Here is a 27,581-nt window from a genome sequence, read left to right on the forward strand (position 1 = left end):
TATTCATAGCAAGGCACCAGTGAAAAATATGAAAAAGACCAAGTTGTTATTGGGAACAAAATACATAATATAAAGTGCCTAGTGCAAGATAATACCCCATTGGAACGATGGATACAATATACATCAGTGGTATTATATACAAGCAAGTGGTGTATAGGTAATATAGCTCAAAAGACCAAGATTGGGTTCGGCCATAGCACAAATCGCACAGAAGGTGACAAGGGAGTATCATCAGGAGGTACATAGGTATATTACCTTCTGTGCGATTTGTGCTATAGCCAAACCCAATTTTGGTCTTTTGAGCTATATTTCCTGTGTTGTGCGTTGCTCTAATGATCTGATCATCTATGGAGGTGGGGGGGTAGCCTTGGTTTAGAAGATGGGTTAAGTGTTCATCCCCGTCTGCAGGGCTGGAACAGATATGATTTTATCGAAGGGCCTGGCTGTAGACAATGGACAATGGACAAGGTATCCCAACAAGATTATAATTTTGTTTCTCTCACTGAGAACAATCAGTCATTGAGCTATGTTACCTATACACCATTTGTTTGTATATAATACCACTGATGTATATAGCATCCATCGTGACAATGGCGTATCATCTTGCACCAGGCACTTTACATTATGTAGTTTGTTCCCAAAAAAAACTTGGTATTTTTCATATTTTTCACTGGTGCATTGCTATGAATATTTCTATTTGAGGTCCCGTCCATGGGTATTCTTTGTCCATTCTGTCGCAACCCTTTCATGCAATTTAACCTTGCACGGTTTTCTGCTGACCCTTGTGTATGATCTTCATTTTCTAATAAACTTTTGACCTATTTGCGTTCAACACTCTCGTTCTCCGGTTCTGTCTATTTGCTGAGTGTGCATGGCAATGGTTTGCCTGAGGTGGCACTCGATTTGCTACAATGAATTTTGATAATTTGAAATTTTTTATATTGATGCTGCGTAAAAATGCATTAAAAACTAAACCCAAAGAAATATGGTGGAATGCGGATTTTTTTTTTACCATTTCACTTCACTTAAGGTTTATATTCACCCATTTTCAGCACATTATATAATAATGAAGGATGACTTTAAAAATGAGAAAGTATCCTGCAAAAATCAATCCCTCATTAGGTTGTGAGGATGGAAAATACAATGTTCTGGTTCATGAATGAGAGGAGGAAGGAAAGAAAGTGAAAAAATAAATGGCCAAATCTTCAAGGGGTTAATAGGTGTCTTATACGGGAGATAACAGCAATATATATTACACACCAGTAGAGCGAGTATTTCCTGCATCTTCTCCTTCTCTGCACAGATCATTAGGAGGATCACTTAAGGCTCTTTCTACCCTGGCGGGGACGGATCTGAAGAAACCTTGTCGGAAACCCGGTCCCATAAACACATAAATGATTGGATTCATGCAGCTGTTCAGACAAGCCAGGGTGGTAACAATCAAGTGTAGAATAAAAGAAAAAAGGAGATGTACATCATAATACCAGTCTATAATTGGCCAGATGTAATATGGAAACCAGCAGATGAAGAAACACGATATAACAGCGGTGATGATCCTGGAGGATCTCTGAGATCTCTGGGGTCTCTTACTTTTTTTAATCTTGTAGAAAATGGTGACATAAGAGGTGATGATGATGAGAAAAGGGATCACACACAGTATAACGAATCTGATCAGCTGCATGGTCTCATTTAACATTGGGTTAAAAGGAGTTATGTAATGATGAAATAGACACCATTCATGTACAACACCTACACGGTATCTATATACGTAATACAGTACACCCGCCACAATGAGGCTCAGCCCCCAGATGATCGCTGCACAGATTCTCACCACATTACAGGTTCTATTAAATTTGGCCCAGAATGGCCACATGACGGACACCCAGCGGTCAATACTCATGGCCGTCAGGAGGAGAACACTGGCGGTCATGTTTAGATTAAACAGAACAATGTTCGCTGTGCAATTTGCAAAACTTGGGAAGTAGCTGTCGGAGAAAAGTGCAGCCCACTCAGCAATTCTCAGAGGCAGAGACGCACAGCACAGGAAGTCCGCGATGGCCAGGTGGAGGAACCATACGGCACTAACCGTCTTCGTCATCCTGAATCCGGCAATCCAGATGACTAATCCATTACCGATAACCCCGAGAGCAAAAACAATGCTGAATACTGGAATTGATATCTTCTGTGCAATGTTATGGTAATATTTATAAAAGTCATAATTGTCAGAAGACCTGAGGAGACAGGATAGAGTAGACATTAGGAAAGTTTACAATAATAATAAATAAATAATAATAATAAAGTTTTCATAAATGTCTGCCTTGCTGGGGCGGCCTTGGCCAGGTTGGAGGGGGGCTAGAAGAAGAGATGCCCCCCCGGACCGGTCTACTAGTAACTCTTCAGGGCCAGATGCTTCAGCCGCACTGTACTGTGAATACAATCACTTGTGGTCTCATCACAATCTGTAATGTGAGTTTGTGCTGTGACTGCAGACGTGATACAAGGAACAGTGATGCAGAAGCAGCCGGCGGCCCTGACCCTGCCCTAGTGGAGCTGCACCTTTACATTACTGCTAAGCAGAGAAGAGAAAGTAAGCACAGAGTACTGGGAGCATTACAATATATTATACTTTATCAACATGAAGAAAAAAACCCTAAAAATAAATTATGAACAATTAAAGAAAATGCACATAGGCTACAAGAAACCCATTAACGGATTCCTATAGAACCGTAACCCTCAATGAATCAGGGAATAGCGATGGGCGATCTCTCCAATGGATGGGGTTGGGGAGACTCGCCCGATCGTTTTGTAAAGATCCGGATTGAGATAATATGATCTTGCGTCCGATCGACGATCTTGGACTTTACAGTTATGGGATGGGGGAAGGCTGTAAAATAAAGAATATAGTTAATAATAAACTTTGTCATTATACTTACAGGTTCTGCAACACGTCCTGCAGACTGTTTCCTGCCACTGCTGTTTCCGAGTCTGATCATCACTGTGCTGCCCGGTAACCAGCACTGAATAAAGGACCTTCCGTGATGTCATAGCCATGTGACCAATCAGATGTGAATTTTGCATTACCTCGTTGGTTATGGACTGGTCACATGGGTATGACGTCACGCAAGGTCCTGTAGTGTCAGTGAATAAGGATGGGCGAGCATGCTCGCTAGTACTCGGTGCTCGCCCGAGTATCTCAGTAATCTCAGTACTCGAGATACTCGTTGAGCACAGAGTACCGGCAAGATGCTCAAGCACATGCTCGGCTCCTCCTCCCTGCATATTGGCGCTCTTTACAGAGTCAGCCCACATGCAGGGATTGGCTGCCACACACTGTAATGCCACTGCCGGTGAATAGCGGTGTCGGAAATCAGGTGATCGGAGATCACCATTGCTATTGTAATGTTAGGTTACTATGACAATGCTTACTAACACGCAGTCTCGGCTCACTCATTGAGTAATTACACAGCACGGGGAGCAGAAGCATTCCGTGCTTTCTGATGTAGCAGAGCTAGATCAGTGACAAAAGACAGAAGAAAGAAGACAGAAGAAAGAAGACAGAAGATCATGATCGTGGAGGAGTGAGAGGGAGTAATAAAGATGGAGTTCCTAAGTGTGTCTGTGTATTTATTTCTAATATATTATTTTTCTCTGTGTGGTGTCTTCTTTTAACCCTTTATTGGAGATTCTTAATGGCCGGGTCAAACTTGGTCTGAAATTAAAAATTTCAGGCTTAATACCAGCTGGTAAAACAAAGCTGGTAATAACCCCTTATTACCCAGCGAGCCACCCGGCACCAGAGCTGCTTGGAGAGTTGGATACAACGTCAGAAGATAGCGCTTCTATGAAAGCGCCATTTTCTGGGGCGGCTGTGGACTGTATTTCACAGCGGGGGCAGAAAGCATGGGTCACCCTGCACTGCGGATTCCAATCTCCAGCTGCCTAGTTGTACCCGGCCGGACACAAAAATTGAACAAAGCCACTTAGTTTTTTTTTAATTAGTTCATGAAATTCATGAAAGTATAATCATAATGTTTACAATAATGTGTTTTTTTATAGCCCCTGGACCCGATCTGTACCTGAACTGTAACACGAACTCCCCAGGACAGCTCGTGATCAGGATCGTGTGCATGATCCCTATATGATCGGTACGATCCCCAGTCCTTACAGATCGGGATCGCCCATCACTACCAGGGAAAGACTTACATATGAAATAAGCGATGTAGAGAATGCTAATTTACAATGGCTATTCAGCATGAAAATGACAATAAAATACAATTCAGTCACAATATGCTGTAGATGTTATAATAAAGGAGGGAATGTAAAACACCTGTATGGAAATAGGTTACTACAATAATAAAGTGTATGAATACAGTATAATTACACAGATCAGAAAATTATCATCAGTATCTACGTGCAGTCATAAAGGTGATAGGTATAAAGTGTGGTTAGACATGCATTAGGATTAGAAGTAACAAAATGTTATCAGCTTTCACCTCTTGAAGTTGAAGATATTTATGAGGCAGCAACAAAATTATTATAGAAATAGTGGAGCAATAAAAAGGAGAGATAGAAGAACAAGTGCAACAAAATGTAAAGTAATAAATGAACAAGCAAAGCATAGAAGAGTGTGGCTACAATATGGAAGAAAGACAAGAGGGTGGGTGGCACACCAAACCAACGGCAGAATAGGAGGCCGAAGAAGTGTGAGCCAGAGCTTGCAGGATTATAATGGGGAGGAGAATCACCCTACAAGTATCGCCACCTGCAGGGTCGGAAGAATGGCTGTGGTCAGAGAATGCTTTATATATGTACAAAGAACAAAAACATGAACTTTACCAGGTGCGTAATACATGCATGCATACTCAGATATTCAAAGCATTTAGCTCAGTTGTGTGAGTGTGTGACATGGAGGGTAGGTCATGAGCACTAATCTGCAGCTGCGCAATTCAGACAATGTCTGAGCAAGAACTCTTGATGCCACATTCCACAACTGCTGTTGCTGAGTCCGCACAGCCAATTATACTACTACGGCTGCATAGAGCCAAAGTTTCTGCAGTTGCATGGCTACAGCAACACAAAGCTACTGCGGCCGCACAGTCCTGGGGACATGTGTCAGTCTTGTGGCTCCGTCAATCCACTTGATAAAATTGTGGAGTGAGTCATAAAGTAACTGAGGATTACTGCACCTTGTAGGCTTGGAAGAAGTAGGCCTTCAGACTCCTTTTGACGGTTTCCAGGGTAGATGAAAGTCTGATGTTTTGGGCTAGAGTGTTCCAGATTATGTAGAAAGCATGGGAGAAGTGTATGTAATTGTGGGAAGAAGAGATTAGATGTGAGGAAAGAAGATCTTTTGTGTATTTTTGGTTTTGAGCAGTCCCAAAAGACTAGGTCACTGATATATGGAGCAGACAGGTTTTGGATAGCTTTGTATATCATGGTTAGGGTTTTGAACTGCAGTCTTTGAACATTGGGAAGCCAGTGACGGGAACGGCAAAGAAAAAGGCTGGGAAATAGCAGTGGGACAGGTGGATTACTGTTGGAGTAGAGTTTAGAATAGGTTGAAGGGGTACAAGAGTGTCATAGAGCACGAGGTTGCACTAGTCAAGGCAGGAAATGATGAGGGCACGCACTAATGTTTTTGAAGAATCTTCATTTATGAATGAATCAAATGTAATAGGCCACATTATATACTGCAAATAGAGTAAAAGTCCTGCACCGCCTGCCCTCAGGTTACCTTGTGGTTTTTTTCACACACGTGCAGAGGATGGGGTTGTAGCGCTTAGTAAGCTCCGAGTGCAGCGTGCACGTCAGAAAAGAAGATAAATCTCAGTCATCCAACAAGGAAGGAAGAAAACTGACTGCATTCAGCTGCTGTGCCGGAAGATTTATTTAGGATTTTTCTCCATAAGTGCAGGTAAAAAAGTGGGAGGTGACCTGGATGTGAGTCCCTCCAGGAGGATGACGGCCGTTTCGCCTGTCAATCAGGCTTCTACAGGTCCACATGTGGAGGCGATCGTACACTCCTTAAATAGGGGAGTGCACCCAGGTCACATCACCACACATTAAAAACAGAGGAATCACCACAAGTCAGTGATTTGCATATATGCAATCAAATGCTCAACATTAAAAAAAAACAAAAAACATGTTTACAAAGCATCACTGGACAAATTTAAAAGCAACATGTCCAACAGAAAAAGGAACAAAGGGTTGCATGGGCATAATACAATAACATATCATGATATACGAATTTTTTTTTTTGCAGACTCAATTGTCTGCTTCAAAATTATTTATAAGAACACAGTTAAATCGTTGCGGTCATTCAGTCCCAGATTACCCTGTGCTCCAAATTTTATTATTAATTTAGCCTCCTTTTGCAACAATAATTTTTGGAGATCGCCCCCTTGGGGGGGGGGGCAAGGAGATCTGAACTAAACCCGCAAATCGCAGGGTATCAGGGTTACCTTCATGTGCTGTACATATATGTTCTATTAATCTCGGGAACCCTTCCCAGTGGCGATGGATTTATAATGTTCCCTAAAGCGTATGTACATACATCTGATTGTTTTCCCAATGTAGAATCTTCCACATGGGCAATATATAATGTACACAACGTACTTCGTTTTGCAAGATATGAACTGCTTGACCTGGTGTGAATAGGAACCAATCCGGAGAGAGGTGCCGGTGATGTGCAAGCTACAAAACTTGCATTGACCACAGCGGTAATTCCCTACTGGGGAGCATTTTTCTAACCCCGTGGATGAACAAGTTAACCTATTCCTCACCAGCAGGTCTCTCAGATTGTTACATCGTCTATAGGAAACTAAGGGTCCTGCATCTGTCATTTTTTTCAAATCGGAATCATTTGCAAGAATGTGCCAATTTCTATTTATAGCTTTTCTTATTGCGTTATCCAGGGGGCCGAATTTAAAACTGAACACAAATCTATTTTCAGTATTTTTTCTCTTTCTTCTCTTTTTTACTTTCACCTCATCCTGTCCTGGAGTACAGACATGCGTAACCAAGGGCTCCTCCAGCTCCTCAACTAAAGTTCTCTTATAGGCTGAATCAACTACTGTATTAGGGTACCCCCGTATTAATAGCCTTGATTTTAAATTTCTAGCTTGTTCCTCAAAGGACTCCCTGTTATTATTGATCCTTTTTAATCTCAAAAATTGGGAATAAGGTAAAGCCGTCTTCGTGTGAATGGGGTGGGCACTCTGGTAATGTAAGAGGGAGTAGGAGACTGTCGGTTTTCTATACACTTTGGTCGATATCGTCCCCTCTTTTATCTCCACCTCTATATCCAAAAAAGTAATTGTACTCCCTCCAAACAAAGAAGTGAGAGGCATGTTCATGGTGTTAACGTTGTTCAGGTGAGTGACAAAACCTGAGAAATCCTTCTCAGTTCCATCCCACACCATGAACACATCGTCCACATATCTTAAATACAATTTAATATGTTTTAGGAAGGGGTTTGTGCTGCTGAAAACGTACACACTTTCAAAAAATCCCAAAAAGATATTAGCCATGGCACAAGATATGGGGGTACCCATAGCGGTACCCCCGCACTGAACGTACCATTTTTCAAGGAACATGAAGGCGTTTTTAGACAGCACAAATTCCAGGGCCTCATTCACAAATTCACAAAATAAACGGCTTTTACCACAACGGGCCACGGTTTCCCTCACTGCCTGCATACCCCAAACCTGTGGAATACGTGTATATAAACTTTCCACGTCAATGGATGTTAAACTGAAACCATCCTGCCAATTAAAACCTCTCAACAATGACACAAAGTCGCCGCTGTCTTTAACATAAGAGGGAATTTTTTTCAATAATGGCCTCAAAAGCCAATCCAAATAGTGGGACAGGGGTTCAGTCAAAGATCCGATCCCCGCCACTATTGGACGGCCAGGTGGTGGGTTATTGTTGTTTTTATGTATTTTTGGTATGCAATACCAGTGGGGTTTTGTTGGAAAAGCTGGGATCAATTTTTCAGCCTGAGTACGTGAGATAAAGCCCAGTGTCACATATCTGTCCAACAAACGTGAGTTGTTTTTTATATTCATTTGTGGGATTTGACTGCAAGGGAGTATATGTGGAGCTGTCCTGTAGTTGTCTTAAGCATTCTTTAACATATGCTGCACGTGTCAGTAACACGATATTACCGCCTTCATCTGCTTGGCGGAATATCGTGTCCTCCCACGTGCGCATTGTTTTTATTGCAGCCAACTCTCCTTCACTCAAATTCCTGTCCAAGCTAGGATATATCAAGGCCTCTACAGTGCCTACAAGTAGTCTTCAACCCCCTGCAGATTTAGCAGGTTTGATAAGATGCAAATAAGTTAGAGCCTGCAATCTTCAAACAAGAGCAGGATTTATTAACAGATGCATAAATCTTACAAACCAACAAGTTATGTTGCTCAGTTAAATTTTAATAAATTTTCAACATAAAAGTGTGGGTCAATTATTATTCAACCCCTAGGTTTAATATTTTGTGGAATAACCCTTGTTTGCAATAACAGCTAGTAATCATCTTTTATAAGACCTGATCAGGCCGGCACAGGTCTCTGGAGTTATCTTGGCCCACTCCTCCATGCAGATCTTCTCCAAGTTATCTAGGTTCTTTGGGTGTCTCATGTGCACTTTAATCTTGAGCTCCTTCCACAAGTTTTCAATTGGGTTAAGGTCAGGAGACTGACCAGGCCACTGCAACACCTTGATTTTGTCCCTCTTGAACCAGGCCTTGGTTTTCTTGGCTGTGTGCTTTGAGTCGTTGTCTTGTTGGAAGATGAAATGACGACCCATCTTAAGATCCTTGATGGAGGAGCGGAGGTTCTTGGCCAAAATCTCCAGGTAGGCCGTGCTATCCATCTTCCCACGGATGCGGACCAGATGGCCAGGCCCCTTGGCTGAGAAACAGCCCCACAGCATGATGCTGCCACCACCATGCTTGACTGTAGGGATGGTATTCTTGGGGTCGTATGCAGTGCCATCCAGTCTCCAAACGTCACGTGTGTGGTTGGCACCAAAGATCTCGATCTTGGTCTCAGCAGACCAGAGAACCTTGAACCAGTCTGTCTCAGAGTCCTCCAAGTGATCATGAGCAAACTGTAGACGAGCATTGACATGACGCTTTGAAAGTAAAGGTACCTTACGGGCTCGTCTGGAACGGAGACCATTGCGGTGGAGTACGTTACTTATCGTATTGACTGAAACCAATGTCCCCACTGCCATGAGATCTTCCCGGAGCTCCTTCCTTGTTGTCCTTAAGTTAGCCTTGACTCTTCGGACAAGCCTAGAGCACAGGGTAATCTGGGACTGAATGACCGCAACGATTTAACTGTGTTCTTATAAATAATTTTGAAGCAGACAATTGAGTCTGCAAAAATAAAATTTCGTATATCATGATATGTTATTGTATTATGCCCATGTAACCCTTTGTTCCTTTTTCTGTTGGACATGTTGTTTTTAAATTTGTACAGTGATGCTTTGTAAACACGTTTTTTTTTTTTCTTAATGTTGAGCATTTGATTGCATATATGCAAATCACTGACTTGTGGTGATTCCTCTGTTTTTAATGTGTGGTGATGTGACCTGGGTGCACTCCCCTATTTAAGGAGTGTACGATCGCCTCCACATGTGGACCCATAGAAGCCTGATTGACAGGCGAAACGGCCGTCGTCCTCCTGGAGGGACTCGCATCCAGGTCACCTCCCGCTTTTTTACCTGCACTTATGGAGAAAAATCCTAAATAAATCTTCCCGCACAGCAGCTGAATGCAGTCAGTTTTCTTCCTTCCTTGTTGGATAATAGGCCACATTAACCTCACTAACCATTAACCAGACTAAAGCTGGGGTTAAAGTGGCCTAGGCCAGATTATATCCCTGGTATATTATGGCCTACAACAAACTGTACCACAGGGTATAAATTGACCTAGGCCAGATTATACTCCTCCAGGCCAGAATATACCCGATGGGGTTTAAAGTGGCCTAGCCTAGACTATACCCACCTGGCCAGAGTACTGGTTTGTTTTTGTAGATCAGATTTATTGCTAGTGCTACAGTATATACGGGTGCACATGTATACACCATGTACAAATGCATCTCAATAAATTAGAATATCATTAAAAAGTTCATTTATTTCAGTAATTCAATAGATAAAGTGAAATGCAAATATTATATTGAGTCATTACACACAGAGAGATCTATTTCAAATGTTTATTTCTGTTAATGTTGATGATTATGGCTTACAGCCAATAAAACAAAAAGGTCATTATCTCAGAAAATTTGAATATTATCTAAAACCAACTGAAAAAAATATATTAAACTCAGAAATGTTGGCGCCTACTGAAAAGATGAAAAGTCTGTACATTAAATGCCTCAATACTTGATCGGGGATCCTTTTGCGTGAATTACTGCATCAATGCGGCATGGCATGCAGGTGATCAGCCTGTGGCACTGCTGAGGTGTTATGGAAGCCCAGGTTGCTTTGATAGCCGCCTTCAGCTCATCTGCATTGTTGGCTCTGGTGTCTCTCATAGATTCTCTATGGGGTTTAGGTCAGGTGAGTTTGCTGGCCAATCAAACACATTGATACTGTGGTTAGTAAACAAAGTACTGTTACTTGTAGCAGTGAAAACAGGTGCCATGTCCTGCTGGAAAAGGAAATTTACATCTGCAAAAAGCTTGTTGGCAGAGGGAAGCATGAAGTCCTGTAAAATTTCCTGGTAGACGGCTGTGCTGACTTTGGTCTTGATAAAACACAGTGGAGCTACACCAGCAGATGACATGGCTCCCCAAACCCTCACTGATTGTGGAGACTTCACACTTGACCTCAGCAGCTTGGATTGTGGCCTCTCCACTCTTCCTCCAGACTCTGGGACCGCGATTTCCAAATGAAATGCAAAATTTACTTTAATTTTAAAACAACCCCCTGGACCATTGAGCAATAGTCCTGTTCTTTTTCTCCTTGGCCCAGGTAAGATGCTTCTGGCGTTGTCTATTGGTCAAGAGTGGCTTGTCACAAGGAATGTGACAGTTGTAGCCCATGTCCTGGATACGTCTGTGTGTGGTGGTTCTTGAAGCACTGACTCCAGCACCGTCCACTCCTTGTGAATCTCCCCCAATTTCTTCAATGGCCTTTTCTTAACAATCATGTCAAGGCTGCAGTTATCCTGATTGCTTGTGCACCTTCTTCTGCCACACTTTTTCCTTCCACTCAACTTTCCATTAATATGCTTGGTAGAGTTGAGCGCGGTTCGCGGTTCGCGGTTCTCCAGTTCGCGGTTCGAGTGATTTTAGGGGGTGTCCTAGATCGAACTAGAACTCGAGCTTTTTGCTAAAAGCTCGACAGTTCGAGTTATGTTCGAGAACGGTTCTAGCAGCAAAAGCAGGGCTTTTTACAGCTACAGTGTGCAGGGAGCCATAGCTGGCAGCCTGCGGTAAGCTGGTAACCAAGAAAAACATCGGGTATAGAAAGCAAAGCGCTTTTGTTGGTAAACCGATATTTATCCTGGTTACGTGTGCAGGGAGCCAACACTTCCCTGCTCAGCTCGCTCCTCCCCCTCCTGCACGCGGCATGTACACACACACACACACACTCACACACACACACTCACACTCACCTGTCCCCAGCCTGGCAGTCCACGACACTGACGTCCTCAGTGCCACATGGCCCCGCTAGGCTCCGCCCACCTGGCACTCTGCACACGTGACCCTGCTAGGCTACGCCCACCTGGCACTCTGCACACATGGCCCCACTAGGCTCTGCCCACCTCGCACTCGGCACACATTACCCCGCTAGGCTCCGCCCACCTGGCACTCTGCACACATTACCCCGCTAGCTCCTCCACCCACCTCGCACTCCGCACACATGGCCGTGCTTGGCTTATCTGCAATGATGAAGTCCCGCCCTCCCAACCGCAGCGCTGTCACTGTCCTCCATGGCCGCCGCTTGTTACATCAACTTCTCTCGCTTCCGACCCGAGACTGTCAATAGCGGTGACGTCACAGGCTCTCGCGATACTTGGCTGTGAAGGTCATTGAAGTCAATGACAGGTGCTGTCAGCAGTGCCGGAGATCAGCACAGGTAATGTACCTCGCTCCTGACAGCAGCACTTGTCATCCCCTGCAGTGACCTGGGCTGACCTATTGATGTTAGCTCCGGTCACTGCATTGCTCTCCCAGCCAATGGGGAACATCTTGCTCTTCATTGACTGGGACAGTGTGGATCGTCATGGTAACCGCTTGGATTACAGCAGACCTGGATTTGTTTTTCTTTCTAATAAATTGGTGAAAGATGGAATGCGTTGGGGAGTGTTTTTTCAAATAAAAATGTGTTTGTCGTCTATTTTTTTTATTACTAACTTTGTTTGTGATGTCGGGTATCTGATAGACGCGTGACATCACTAACCCCAGGGCTTGATGCCAGGTGAAATTACACATCTGGTATTAACCCCATATATAACCCCGTTTGCCACCGCACCAGGGCACGGGATGAGCTGGGGCGAAGCACCAGGATTGGCGCATCTAATGGATGCGCCACTTCTGGGGCGGCTGCGGCCTGCTATTTTTAGGCTGTGGAGAGTCCAATAACCATGGACCTCCCTAGTCTGAGAATATCAGACCCCAGCTGTCTGCTTTACCTTGGCTGGTGATCCAATTTTGGGGGGACCCAGACGTGTTTTTTTTTAAATTATTTATTTAATTTAAAATGACAGCATGGGGGGCCCTCAGTTTTGGATTACCAGCCAAGGTGAAGCTGCCAGCTGTGGTCTGCAGGCTACAGCCGTCTGCTTTACCCTAGCTGGATACAAAAATAGGGGGAACCCCACGTCATTTTTTTTCATTTTTTTGGCTAAATACAAGGCTAAGCACCCCTTAGTGCCACATGAAAGGCACCAAAGGGTGCAAAATTACAAAATGCAGGAGAGTGGGATATTATGTGTCTTTCTGCTATTATAATGACAGAAGAGACTGATATGAAGTGTACAAGCACAAGAAAATCACCAGAGCGCTCTACGCTGTGAAAAGCAGTAGAAAATGGCACTGGAGTGAACATGTGACCGCCTCATGTAGTTTGAAGCTATGGATCCTGGGTAAATTTATGTATTTTCCCTCCTTCAGTTTTTTTGCAGTACGCAAAAAAAACAGAAGGCACACGGATGACAAACAGATGACATACAGACCGTCTACGGAACGGAAACGGATGCCACACGTATGCACCCGTGAAAAAAACGGACTGTTATTTGCGGACCGCAAAAATGGATCGGTCGTGTTAATGTAGCCTTATTCTGATCTGCCGTTTATAAACAGCAGGCAGAAATAAGTAAATAGCGTCCCCCAGCGTCAGAAAATCTCCGGGGTTTCAGGGCTAGCTGAGACCCTGGAGATCATGATTCAGGACGTTTTTTCCGGTCCCCGCTCACGTGATCACTGGTATAGATAAAATTATTTATCTCCCATTGCATGAACAAACATGATAAATCTCCTCCCCGGTCCCCTCCGGTCTCCCGGTGTCGCCAAAGTGCCCCTTCTGACCCCCTCCCGGAAATCCAAGATGGCCACGCACACAGCAGCGCGCCCGGCCGCATTCACCCTACTCCTCTGAAAACTCCTCCCCTGGCCCTGCCAGGTCACCCCCTATAACCCCACTGGTGTTCCCCGGTGTCCCACGGTACCTGTGCAGCGTTGATCCCCCACAGCCCTCTCCTTCACAATAGACGCTGCCGCATGCACAGAGTGGCTGTCAGCTCAGCTTCCTGTGTTCAGACACAGTAAGTGGTGGTTATGCATCTGTAAACTGAATGGGCGGCACGGTGGCTCAGCGGTTAGCACTGCAGTCTTGCAGCGCTCAGGTCCTGGGTTCAATTCCCAACAAGGACACCATCTGCAAAGAGTTTGTATGTTCTCCCCGTGCTCCCCGTGTTTGTGTGGGTTTTCTCCGGGTACTCTGGTTTCCTCCCACACTGCAAAGACATACAGATAGGGAATTTAGATTGTGAGCCCCAATGGGGACAGTGTTCCCAATGTATGCAAAGCGCTATGGAATTAATAGCGCTATATAAATGAATAAATTATTATTACTGCAATGCCTCCTCATGAGGTAAGGAACATAGTTGATTAGGAGAGCTATATTACATTTCCAAATGGAGGTATTTGATTTTATAGTTGCCCTGCTGAATGACTACCAAACATGAGAGTCCGTTATACGCCACAAGAAAACACGTCTAAATAGCGAGCTCTGTTGTTTAGTATTCATTCAGCTGGATAACTGGACTTAAAGGGGTATTCCATCTCCAAGATCCTATCCCCAATATATAGTAGGTGGAATAGCAAAATTATCAGCTAATAATAATATTTGGAAATGTAGAATAGTTCTCCTAATTAGGCATGCCCTTACCTCATGAGCAGGGCATTGCAGCTTTGGTAGCAACTGTTACGACATGGACTCTGCTGCTGTGAACCCGGGGGAGAGTGAGTGCAGATTCATTGCACCCACACTCCTCACATGGAGGGTCTGCACTCCTAGAAAATGGGGGATACGTTCCCTGAGTGTCTCCCCCCATATTCTAGACGGTCCAGAGTTGTCGTGGGACCCCCTTATTTTTTTTATTACAATAAATTGGTGAAAGAGGGAATGTTTTGGAAAGTGTTTTTTCAAATAAATTTTTTTTGTCTGTTTTTTTTGTTAGTGCTGACAGTTTGTGATGTCGGGTATCTGATAGATGCCATGACATCACAAACTGCTGGGCTTGATGTCAGGTGACTTTACAGCTAGTATCAACCCCATTTATTACCCCGTTTGCCACTGCACCACGGCACGGGATGAGCTGGGGTGAAGCACCAGGATTGGCACATCTAGTGGATGCGACACGCCTGGGGTGCCTTCGGCCTGCTATTTTTAGGCTGTGAAGGCCCAATAACTATGGACCTTCCCACCCTGAGAATACCAGACCACAGCTATCCGCTTTACCTTGGCTGGTGATCCAATTTGGGGGGGACCCTACATTTTTTTTGTAATTATTAATATTTATAAAGTAATTATAAAAAAAGAGCCTGAGGTGACCTCCATATTGTATCCCCAACCACGGTAAAGCTGCCAGCTGTGGTTTTCAGGCTACAGCCGTCTGCTTTACCCTAGATGGCTATCAAAAACGGGGGGACCCAATGTCATTTTTTTTAACTATTTTTTAAATAGAAAAAATTAATGGGGTTCCCTGTATTTTGATTGCCAGCCAAAGTAACGCCAGGCAGATGGGGGTGCAACCCATAGCTGTCTGCTTTATCTGCACTGAGAATCAAAAATACCGCTAAGCGCTACGTCATTTTTTTAAAGATTTATTTTTACAGCACTGTCATGTCCAGCAATCAAAATACAGGGAAGCCCTTTTTGTTTTTAGTTATTTAAATAAATAATTAAAAAAATATATATGGGTTCCCACTGCATTTTTTGTATTGCTTGCTAAGGGTAATTCAAGCAGTTACTGGCTGCTAACCCCCACTGCTTGGTGTTACCTTCACTGGCAATGGAAAATCCAGGGAAGCATTTTTTTTATTTTTTTTGCCAAAAAACTACAAAAAAAATTACGTGCGCTTCGCCATATTTTTGTATGCTAGCCAGGTACAGCAGGCAGGTACAGCTGCCCCCAAACCCCAGCTGCCTATTTGTACCCGGCTGGGAACTACAAATATAGGGAAGCCCTTTTTTTTACTTAATTCATGAATTTTATGATATAATTAAAAAAAAAAAACGACGTAGGCTTCGCCCCATTTTTGTGTCCAGCCGGGTTTAACTAGGCAGCTGGGGATTGGATCCGCAGCACAGGTTAGCCCGAGGTTTCTGGGCCCCCCTGCTGTGAATTGCAGTCCGCAGCCGCCCCAGAAAATGGCGCTTTCATAGAAGCGCCATCATCTGGCGCTGTATCCAACTCTTCCAACAGCCCAGAAGCCGGGTGGCTTGTTGGGTAATCATGGGTTAATACTGGCTTTGTTTTACTAGCTAGTATTAAGCCAGAGATTCTTAATGTCAGGCACATTTGACCCGGCCATTAAGAATCTCCAATAAAGGGTTAAAAAAAAGACCACACAGAAAAAAAATACTTTATTAGAAATAAATACACAGACACATTAGAGAATCCATCTTTATTACCCCCTCTCAGCCCTCCACGATCCTGCTCTTCTGTCTTCTTTCCCCTTCAACACATGCAGCTCTGTCTGCTCCATCAGACAGCAGTGCATGGGAGAAAGGACTCTGTGCTCCGTACGTGATTCCGGTGCCGCTGCGTGCTGGTAGCAGGACGTCCCCGTCACCGCTACCAAGCGCGTTGCTATGGCAACGGTGATCTCCGTTATTGACCGGCTGTGTCAGCTGGTCAGGAGCCGGCTTCTGCAGATGCTGGTAACTACGGTAAACATCGGGTAACCAAGAAGCCCTTTCCTTGGTTACCTGATATTTACCTTCGTTACCAGCATCCGCCGCTTTCACGCTGCCAGTGCCAGCTCCCTGCTCCCTGCACACATAGCCAGACTACACATCGGGTAAAACTAATTAATTAATGTGTACTCTGGCTAGGAGTGCAGGGAGCCAGCGCTAAGCGGTGTGCGCTGGTAACCAAGGTAAATATCGGGTTGGTTACCCGATATTTACCTTAGTTACCAGGCGCAGCATCGCTTCCACGCGGCGCTGCTGGCTGGGGGCTGGTCACTGGTTGCTGGTGAGATCTGCCTGTGTGACAGCTCACCAGCAACCCGTGTAGCGACGCTCCAGCGATCCCTGCCAGGTCAGGTTGCTGGTGGGATTGCTGGAGCGTCGCTTAGTGTGACGGTACCTTAAGGGAACGGGGAAGCAGAGCGGGGAGTCGAGCTAGAGCATGTCGCTGGTACACGGCGATACACAAACGTGCACCGTGTAACAGAGAGATGCAATGACAGGTCCTAGCATGAGGCGTCATAGTCATGTGACCACTCTGTAGCCAATGAGATAACAGACACGTGACTGGTCACATGCTATTTTGATGACGTCACGTAGGTCCTGCATCACTGCTGGTTGGCAGGAGGACGCAGCGATTATCGGGAGGAATAGCGGCAGGAGACAGAGTGCAGGACGCATCCCGGGGACAGGTAAGTGTTATGGCAATGTTTATTAACTGTATGTGTACATTTATAATGCATTTTTATGTGTTTGTTATTGCCTCCCATTGTTTCCTATGGGGTTCGAGTGGTTCGCCGAACCGATTCGCCAAACCAAACTCGAAGCAGACCTCTGTTCGGCAAACCGAACTCGAGCCGAACCGTGGCCGGTTCGCTCATCTCTAATGCTTGGATACAGCACTCTGTGAACAGCCAGCTTCTTTGGCAATGACCTTTTGTGGCTTACCCTCCTTGTGGAGTGTGTCAGTGACTGCCTTCTGGACATCTGTTAAGTCAGCAGTCTTCCCCATGATTGAGTAGCCTACTGAACCAGACTAACGGACCATTTTAAATGCTTAGGAAGCATTTACAGGGGTTTTGTGGTAATTATTGTAATTTTATGAAATAATGACTTTTGAGTTTTCATTGGCTGTAAACCATAATCTACAATATTAAAAGAAATAAACACTTGACACAGATCACTCTGTGTGTAATGACTATATATTATATGCATTTCCTTTTTGTATTGAATCACCAAAATAAATCAACTTTTGATGATATTCTAATATATTGAGATGCACCTGTATATATTAGGTGCTACTGTATCTAAATAAAAGTGCTATGACATCCATAAATATGCTATGACATACAGCTGATTTCATGCTTATGAGTTCCATTGAGTGATATACTCAAGAATTACTTAATTTTTCTAAATTTTATTATAGGTTCAGCTTTGCCAGGAAAGTGAGAAAGCTAAATGACTAAGTGCTCAAAAGGTTACATACATTTTTTTTTATTTCTTGGCCTTTTTTCAGAGAATATGAATGATAACACAAAAACATTTTTTTCACTCATAGTTAGTGTATTCGTTCCAAATAGCAAGTGCAATGCAAGTCAATGGGAAATGCGAGTAATTTTCTGCTGGACCCAACAAAGAGGTCTGGGGCTTGAGGAAAAGGCTGAAATGGATGGGAAAGTGATAAAACTGAATGTGGAGAGTCTGGAGGATATGCCTGCATGCATTTCTGACTCATATATGATTTCTGGGAATAAGGATGTCACAGTATTATGCTACTTATTCTCTCTCTCTCTACCTCAATCTCTCCCAGTGGTTCATACTCATCGATCCCCTGCATGGTGCGGCTGTCACACTGCTCCTGCGGCCTCTCATTTTTCTTCCCTACCCACTCAATAGGCTCATACATATTCACTGCACACACTCATTATTCTCATACATATTCACTGCTTCTCCTGACCAGACCCGCCCCCACGCTGGGTAACATCTGTCTCACTGGAACCAATCACAGACACCAGTGGGAGGGTCTATTTTGTACAGTAAAAAAATAAATAAATAATGAAAAAAACAGCGTGCGGTCTCCCCCAATTTTGCTACCCAGCCAATATATAGTCCCACAGCTGCGGGCTGGTATTCTCAGCCAGCAGCTGCCTGGATTTGCTGCATCCATTAGATGTGACAGTCCCGACACTTTACCCAGCTCTTCCCGACTGCCCTGGTGCAGTGGCATTCGGGGTAATTAGGGAGTTAATGGCAGCCCAGAGAAGCTACTAAATCCTAGATTAGTCATGGCAGGCATCTATGAGACATCCCCTTCATTAATCTGTCAGTGAAAGTAAATAAACACAAACACCCCAAAAATCGGGCAGGGAAGAAGAATGAGAGGCTGCAGAAGCAGTGTGACAGCCGTGCCACGCCGGTGATCGGTGAGTATGAAGCGCTGAGAAAGAGGCAGAGACAGAAGGACAGCGAGAGAGAATTAATTTATCCTGGAACAATGTGAGTGACCCTATGATGCTGCATGGCCAGCCAATCACGGTAATGCCCCCACCAAGATGACTGCAACATTACTGTGATTGGTTAAGAAGCTCAGCATGTTTAGTGGCTGCAAATCAGGTGCCCAACCTTCTGGGCGGGACATTTTAATACAATATACAAAAACTTGCAATGTAACGAGTAACCTGAACACCGTCCTATCCGTGCAAATACAAATAGTAACGATTACACTCGCTCATCACTAGTGGTGATGCGCCTCACTTCACATAAATTCTCCAACCAATCAGTGTCTCAAATCATAAGACCTTAAAGCTACTTCCTCATAATGAGCTTTTGGTAAGTTTTTGATTTTGCAAATTTTTTAACTCCAACCAATATTTAAATTAGTTTATGAGCGTTTTTATCATGTTTTTGATGCTGTGATTTTTGTCTTTTTGGGGTGTTAGGCTGCCATGTTTTTGATTCTTCCTGGAATTTCACTTTGACAAAACTTTATTGATATTATCATGTGCAGTTTACATGTGTTTTGGTGTGTTTCAATATATGCGTTTTGTTAATTGTGAATTTAGCACATAACACACAAGAGAAATTCTCATGTTTCGGTTTGGAATCTCGCAACGCAGGTCACTTTATGCTGAATATAAAACAAACTCCAGAACTGTACCATGTTTTGCTTTTGATGCAGAGAAAATTTGCAGTGTTAAAAACTTATCAAAAACTCATTGTGTGCACACAGCCTAAGGCCTCATTCACACTTTCGTGTGACCCGGGTGTGTTATATCTGTTTTTTTCACAGATACAACACATACATTGTATTCTATACTGCTGTTCACATGCACACGGATGGCATCAGTGTACGGTTCATGTGCTCTCCAGCTTAACATTACAAGGTATAGAAGAAGCTTTGTAATTTATTTATTTATTTATTTGTTTATTTATCATCTGCAAAAAACATTTATGACATATTGATGATAAAAATGGACTCACTGATGACACCGGTAACATTTTTCATGTACGAGTTTAAATACTGATGTGTGAATGAGGCCGAACAAGAGCAACAAAGTGCCGGCACCAGAGCAGCAGCGGAATCAATATTAAGGTATAAATATACACAGTACAATTTTATTTTATGACATTCCCTTACTTTAGAAAATAATTATGTATTCTATGGACCTCAAGTCGTAATAAACTTTCACCTCATCTCATTTCTTAAAAAATGATATATCTTTGAAGTGTTTTTTATTGGTGAATAGGGCAGCATAAAGGCTACTTTACACCTTACAATTTCTCGTGCGATCGCACCCGCCCCCATCGTTTGTGCGGCACGGGCAATTTGTTGCCCGTGTCGCACAATGTTGTAACCCCCCGTCACACGCACTTACCTTCTAAACGACTTCACGGTGGGTGGCGAACATCCACTTCCTGAAGGGGGAGGGACGTTCGGCGTCACAGCGACGTCACACAGCAGATGGCCAATGGAAGCGGAGGGGCGGAGATGAGCGGGACGTAAACATCCCGCCCACCTCCTTCCTTCAGCATTGCCAGCGGCCGCAGGTAAGCTGCAGTTCATCGTTCCCGGGGTGTCACACGGAGCGATGTGTGCTGCCCCGGGTACGATGAACAACAGGACGTGCGATTTTTAGAAATTGAGCGATGTGTCAGTGATGAACGAGAAGGTGAGTATTTCTGCTCGTTCATAGCTGTCACACGCTACGATATAACCTACGATGCCAAATGTGCGTCACTTACGACGTGACCACGCCGACATCTCGTTAGATATATCGTAGCATGTAAAGCCCGCTTTAGGCTGCGTGCCCACGATCAGTGTTTACAGTGTTTTGAATGTAGCATGCTTCAGCTGCTTCCAAGACGCTGCAATGTACAGTACAAGCACAGTGGACAGGATTTCTTGTTTTTTTCCAGACTGCAGCATGTCAATTGTTTGCTGCGGATTCGAATGCGTCCCCCGTAGGGAGAACTCAAGCAAGAGACTGCAGCGTACTGAACTCTGATCATGTGTACGAGCAGCTGCGGTTTCCTGTGGAGGATACTCGTGGCCCCGAAGGTCAAGACCCACTACATTTAGGACACAGCGAGTCTTGATGGCACATAACGTTAGTGTGACCACAGCCATGTTTATGGGTTAAATTGCAATTCCTATAACTTAATATCCAGAGAACATCACAGATATAGAAGCCGCCATTGCTAACACAAGACCAGATTAGAAATGCACTACAAGATGCAACAGACCCATAATAACGATGGGGACAGCAAAATACTGATGGAACAACCACTCACAATCTATAAATTCATGGAGGAGGTGGCTGCTACTATTAGTCATGCACACAGGGGACGTTTGTGTAGGACACCAGTCACACAGGTATGTGTGGTGCACAATGTCTGGGTCACAGCCTATTGATGACGCCCATACTATTAGATCGGGCAGCTGCCCTGCGCTATATAATTGCACCACACAGGACATACAACATTTTAGCTTTCATCTTTGTGCAGGATGCTATTATTGTTTGGGTGAATTGGGGTGTATGCCTTTGTGGGGTGTACTTATATAGTGCTAGGCAACTCGCCTGATCTTATAGTATAGGTGTCATCAATAGGCCATAATCTGGACACCATGCATCACATATACCTGTGTAACTGGTGTTGTATGCAAACTTCATCTGTGTGCATGTGTAATACCAGAAGCCACCTCCTCCATGAATTGATGGCTGTGAGTAGGTGTCTCATCAGTATTTTGCTGCTCCGCCTTTATCATGGGGATCTGCATCATGTAGTGAATTGGTGATCTGGTCTTTAGTTGGTAATGGCGGCTTCTTTATCTGTGATGATTTTTTAATTTATGTCTTATGTGAGACGCCATATATCCAGAAATCAGAGTGATACAGAATGGCTCGTACTCACAGATATTTCCAAGCACTCAGAGTAAATAAGGGCAAAGATTGGTTTGATGCAAGTGAATTTATTAACAGACTGCAAAAAGCGGACCTTGACCAGAGCAACACCAACGTTTCGGCTTTTACGCCTTTTTCAAGGTAGTTGCGTTACGCAAAAATACCAGATTCTGCGGGTCACACTGACGACCGTCTCAGAAAGTTTTGACAAGGGTCTTCACATTTTGCAGAACATAGTCAGAGTGGTCGTGTGAAAGTGGAACAAGGTAGAAGGAAGCGCCTGCAGAGGATGCCAAGGGGAAGCGTAATGTGCGGTGGCAATGGCAGTTGCGGCGGTGGTGATACTAGCAGGCCCCCTCCTCCAAGAATTGATGGTTGTGAGTAGGTGTCTCATCAGTATTTTGCTGCCTCTGCCTTTATCATGGGGAGCTGCATCTTACAATGGCTCGTACTTACAGATATTTCCATCCTTAACTTTCCCCAAAATGTAAGTATTGTATGGTCATCAAGGGAACCTGTCTGAGGATTCATGCTGCATAAACCATGAGCAGAAGAGAACAGCCGGCTGTGTGATTACAGATTACAGATATCTATATTGTTCTGATACTCTCCGGCATTTGAGAGAAAGTAGAGATACAAGATCAAAGATGGAGACGAGATTAGTCCAGTGCTGCCTCCCACCGGCTGTTCCCAAAGCTGCTACTGGTGATTGACAGGTCTCCCCTTTTATTATTTTAAACAGATAACCCCCAATAAAGAGAAGATCTAACTCATGTTAGTAAGTACATATTCAGATGAGACAGACTTGATTAGATGTGGGTTTAACATATCTGGGCATGTCTGCTGCTTTCTATACATTATTTTTGCTAAACGAAAAAATAAAATTGAATAAAACCTGCTCTGTACTTGTGTCTCTTCCCAATAAATGAATGCAGTGAGAAAGTCTATGTCCGACTCCGGTCCCAACTGTGTTATCATACAGGAGCCACAATACAGAGCCGAATTCTCTGCACAACAGACGCCACTGACGCCTGATGGACGACACTGATGTGTAGAGGGGTTTTGTGGGTTATGGTAGGAATAATGGCGCTGCAGGTGGAGCAGATGTATCCCTATGAATATTGATGTAATCGGGGCGGAGGCTCGGATATAGATGTGAATAGAGTCTGCACTGATATCTCAGAGAAATGAAGAATTAGGAATATAAACTTACCAGTTGTAGTATTCCTGAGTTGTATTATATGTGGTCAGATTATCATCACCAGGATCCATCCTGAGGATTCACCTACAAGAAAAGTAAATGATAATAATAACAGTAGTAATAATAATAATAATAATAATAATAATAATAATAATAATACAGACTGTCATGTAATCATCGTCTCTGTGCATCAGAAGTTGTCTACTTTTATTAACGATCACTGCCGTATTTCTGCCATTTTTTTTCTTTTACTGTCCCCTCTGTCAGCAATCAGTAATGTGTGCAGAGATTATATGACATTACATTCCAGTCTCCATCTTTTGCTGTTTCCAACTTTCCTTGCCCTGTTCCGAGTCTCATTGACAGACACTGAAAAGTGCCCTCTGCTCCACAGAGAAGAGGCTGAGTGATCCGGCAGGACAGAACTGCGGTCACATGATGGTGGAGTAGACTGGAGCAGCGCTGGAAACGGCAGAGGATGATGACTGGTAAGTATTGTATTACATTAATCACATTTATCTCCATCTTACACAGTATTATGGGGAAATTATAAAGGCGGCTGGAGGAAGATGAGCGGCACGCTGTATAGTTCTTGATGACAGCATCTAGAAATATTAGCATTGAGCACAATAAGGAAAATATAGAGAATAATATTATTTTTTTATTATTTTATATGGCAGTGCAAGGACAATGGCCACAAATCTACCTATATTATGAGATGCAAATATGTCTCCAAGGAGAGTAGGATCCCATCGCTGATAAAGACGTCATGTTCTGCTGTGGAATGACTTACTACAGTTATATCATTATCACTCATCACACGAGACATAACACCCAAACCCATCAGCTCAATATCTACCTGGAGACGCACGAAAGGGAATCTGTCTGCACAATCCTCTCCACACACTGATTATAGGGTCCTGTCCCTCTCTGAAAATAATAAATAGACAAAACATGACCGTAATAATATCAATATAATATCTTGCTGTTCTGTAATAAATAGAGATCTAATAATAAAAATAAATGATAGATCGAAAGATAGATAGACAGACAGAGGGATCGATAGATAGATAGATAAATAGATAGATATATAGATAGATAGATATCATTACCTTCCTTCCTTCTCCTCCAGGTTCCCTTCTCTTTGGTCAGTGAGAGCTGCGGATCCTTTGTCTATAACCAGCATTGCTCCTGTATATATATATATATATTCTTTCCTCCACCCTCCAATCCATCAGACACTTCCAGTAAGTGCAAATAATTATCAAAGTAGAAAATAATTTTTGATTATATCATTTATTTAGTTGTTATTGAAATATTGGGATATGTTGCTTTATACATATTTTATATATATATCATTTTTAATGCTTTTTCTTGACTCATAATTATTTGCGCTTTGAGTCCATTATGAGAAAACTTCAATACAAAAGTGTTTGTTCCTGTTGAATTTAGTGATAAAATCATGTAAATATTAATGCATTTAGTTAGGTATTAGACATACACTAAAGATGATAATGAGAAAACAACACACAATTTCCTAAATGTTGCAGTCATTGTGTCGTCCTATGTGATTATATCTTAACATGAGAAAACTTGCAGGATTTTCTGCTTATTTCATAAATTTAATTTATTATAAAGCCCATAATATAAATGTAAATCAGATAAATGAAAAAGACACTGATCAAAATTAGAGAACACTTTCAGATATCTGCAAGTTATTGGTGTTAATCTGGCTCTTGGTGCTAATTCTTTAATTATCCGACAAACCTAACTGGCAGCCTAACTTTCCAGTTTGCACTGACTTTGCAAAAATAGTGTGCCATTCCAAAGTGACTGAAACCCTTCAGCAGCAAATTGTCTAGATGAAGACCAAAGGGATGACCCTATCAGCAATAGCAAGAGAAAGTCTGTGATTTAAAGAATATTTCATCATTATAACATCACAAATGCTTTCTAGTCCCCCAAGAAGTCTGGTCTCCCTTGAAAGACAAATGCAAGCGAGGACAGGATAATGTGGAGAATCTCCATGGGTAATCATTCCAACACTACAGCAAGAATTGCTCAGCAGTTCAACACTGAACAGGGTAAGGATCTGTCTTGTTGTACAGTGTCACAACGTTTAAGGGCATTTGGACTGAAAGCCCACTCTACAGTGATTAAACCTCTCATTAGCGGAAAGAATCACAAGGCTAAACTCTTCTTTGGTGAGGAGCATGTTGTGTGGATAGAGAAGTGTCCACAGTTCATTTTAGTGATGAAAGCAAGTTCAACTTATTTGGGTCTGATGGAAATCATTATGTTTATCAACAAACTGTGGAATGACTGAACCCAAAGTGTGTTAAGAAGTCAGGGAGAGGCAGTGTAGTTAAGGTCATGGTTTTTGGAATGTTTTCTGAAGAAGGAGTTGTATCTCTCATACAGCTACATGCAGAGTTAATGCTAGTGTGGATCAGAACCTTCTTCACAATACGTGGCTCTTTTCTTGCATTCATCACTCAATCAGCAGCAAATTTCATGCAGGGCAATGTCCCCTGTCACACAGCAAAACAGGTAAAGCATTTCCCTGAAACATAAAACATTAAATCAATTAAATGGCCCCAGCCCGGAGTCCAGATCTTCTACTCAATTGAAAACTTCTGGAAAATCCTTGGTGACAAAGTTATGGCCAATTAACCCACAATAGTCAAAGAAGTGTGGACAAGAATGGAAGAAGAGGTGACCAAAATCCCACCAGAGCAGTGTGAGAGGCTAGTGATGTCCTGTGGCTGCAGATATGCTGAAGTCATTCACAGCGACGGCCGGTGCACGTCCAACTGATAGGTGACTTTTCACCTGCAGAACATTTACTGATATTCTTCCTCTGTGCCACGGTCATTGTTGTTCTCTAATTATCATCAGCACCTTTTGGGCAAAATACAGGTTTTATGTTGATAAACATTTAGATTTGTTGTAAAACCCTGTCCTAGTGACATAGTGCAAACTTTGCAAAAAAAAATATCTTCAAATATTGATCAATGTAGATTACATTATTTCTGAAAAAAAATCAAGTGATCATACAGTACATTGCTCTCTAATCTCGATCTCCAGTGTATATACCTGAGAACTTGGTAGTGTTTTAAATGTTTTCTGACTCTATACATTTTTATTTGTCTTATTAGGATTTCTTCTTTATTTCTGCCAGTATGGAGAAATACATTGTGCTGAATTCAGTCTGTGCAGCGTCTCGTCTCATATACTACAAATGGACAGTATTTGTTACTAAAATCTATACATATTGGAGTATCACAGTGAACACTCGGAAATGTATTTTGTATTTCTCTGCCTTGATACGAAGTTCTAATATGGCATCGAAACGAGCAAAAAATCCTAGTGTGAGGGAATGTTTTTCTTTAATTATCAAACTATTTTTTCTGTTTCCTTTCCTTTCTTGCGCTATATTATACCTTACCTACAAATCTCCAGATGAGTCTATATAGTGGCAGCAAGCTCAGTCTATTGACACAATCCTCCATGTAAAGCAATATGAAAGTCTAATACAGGTGAGAGCCGGTTAGTCATTAGTCATTGATTCACCATATTTACTATTTCTTCTTGAGCCTTACAAGTTATACCATGTAACAAATGGGTCATCTTTGTAGTCCGTAATCTGGAAAAACAACACCTCTCACCCAATCTCCGCACATCACTCTCATGTTGCTCCATTCCTCTTACATTCTTTCTTTCCTTTCTTTGTCTGCAGTCTACTATTATTTCTAGTTACAATCTAGTTATGTAGTTCTTTGGTAGTGGTGGGATGGTTGGCTGCTTTATCGGCAATATCTGGGCTTCCCTTGCTTTTTCCTTCATTAGATCTTTTTTGGGCAGCTTTACTGCTCAGAATTGTTGTCTGAGCTATTTCATCATTGCATAGAGCAGGGGTCCCGAACTTGTAGCTCAGCAGCCACATGGGACTTGTGAGCCCAAGATGTGACTCACAGCAATCTGAAAGCTTGGAGCATTAGCACTTGGGCTAGAAACTAAAAATGCAGAGAAGATCTCCACATGGTGACTTATAAGAGTAGCTCCTCACAGAATAGAAAATATGGATGGGCATATACTTACTGGATTACGAGGTAGAGAAATAAAAATAGAAGAATAAAGATAGAATGATACTGTTAGAGGGAATATTGAAGAATACCAAATCAGATTAAAGTCGGAACAATTGGATGTCATTATTCTACCTATATAGACACAAGATCTCAGTGCACTTTCTGTGGGGAATGTTTTGGCTGTCATCATACCTATAATGGTTTACTATGAGTGTCATTTCTCTGGGGTTTCTTGTCTGAATATGGCACACTACCATGTCTCAGATTAAAATGTGGCTCTCGATGTAAGAAAAGTTAATGACCGCTGGTGTATGGGCTTATCTGTGTATCCAATGAAATACCTGCTCTTCTGGAAAAGTCATTTGCCACTCCAAAATCATACCTGGAGTCAGTACAGATATCTGCTGTATGATCTTCCACCATTGTACAGAAGCAGCAAGTGACTTCATTTTGTGCCTA

General features: G+C 42.9%; 1 protein-coding gene across 1 annotated transcript; it reads right to left on the minus strand.

Annotated features, from left to right (window-relative positions):
* Positions 1-766: 766 nt before the first annotated feature.
* LOC142256303 (formyl peptide receptor 2-like) lies at positions 767-24,229 on the minus strand. The gene is made up of 4 exons (XM_075327917.1): positions 24,147-24,229; positions 23,894-23,964; positions 23,047-23,118; positions 767-2,231 (listed from the first exon to the last, which is right to left on the minus strand). Exons 3-4 carry the CDS (start codon positions 23,103-23,105, stop codon positions 1,253-1,255), a joined length of 1,038 nt encoding a protein of 345 aa, XP_075184032.1. The 5' UTR covers positions 23,106-23,118; positions 23,894-23,964; positions 24,147-24,229; the 3' UTR covers positions 767-1,252.
* Between the last annotated feature and the right edge of the window lie 3,352 nt (positions 24,230-27,581).

Source organism: Anomaloglossus baeobatrachus, chromosome 11 (assembly GCF_048569485.1).
Source record: "Anomaloglossus baeobatrachus isolate aAnoBae1 chromosome 11, aAnoBae1.hap1, whole genome shotgun sequence".
In the NCBI taxonomy this organism is placed as follows: domain Eukaryota; kingdom Metazoa; phylum Chordata; class Amphibia; order Anura; family Aromobatidae; genus Anomaloglossus; species Anomaloglossus baeobatrachus.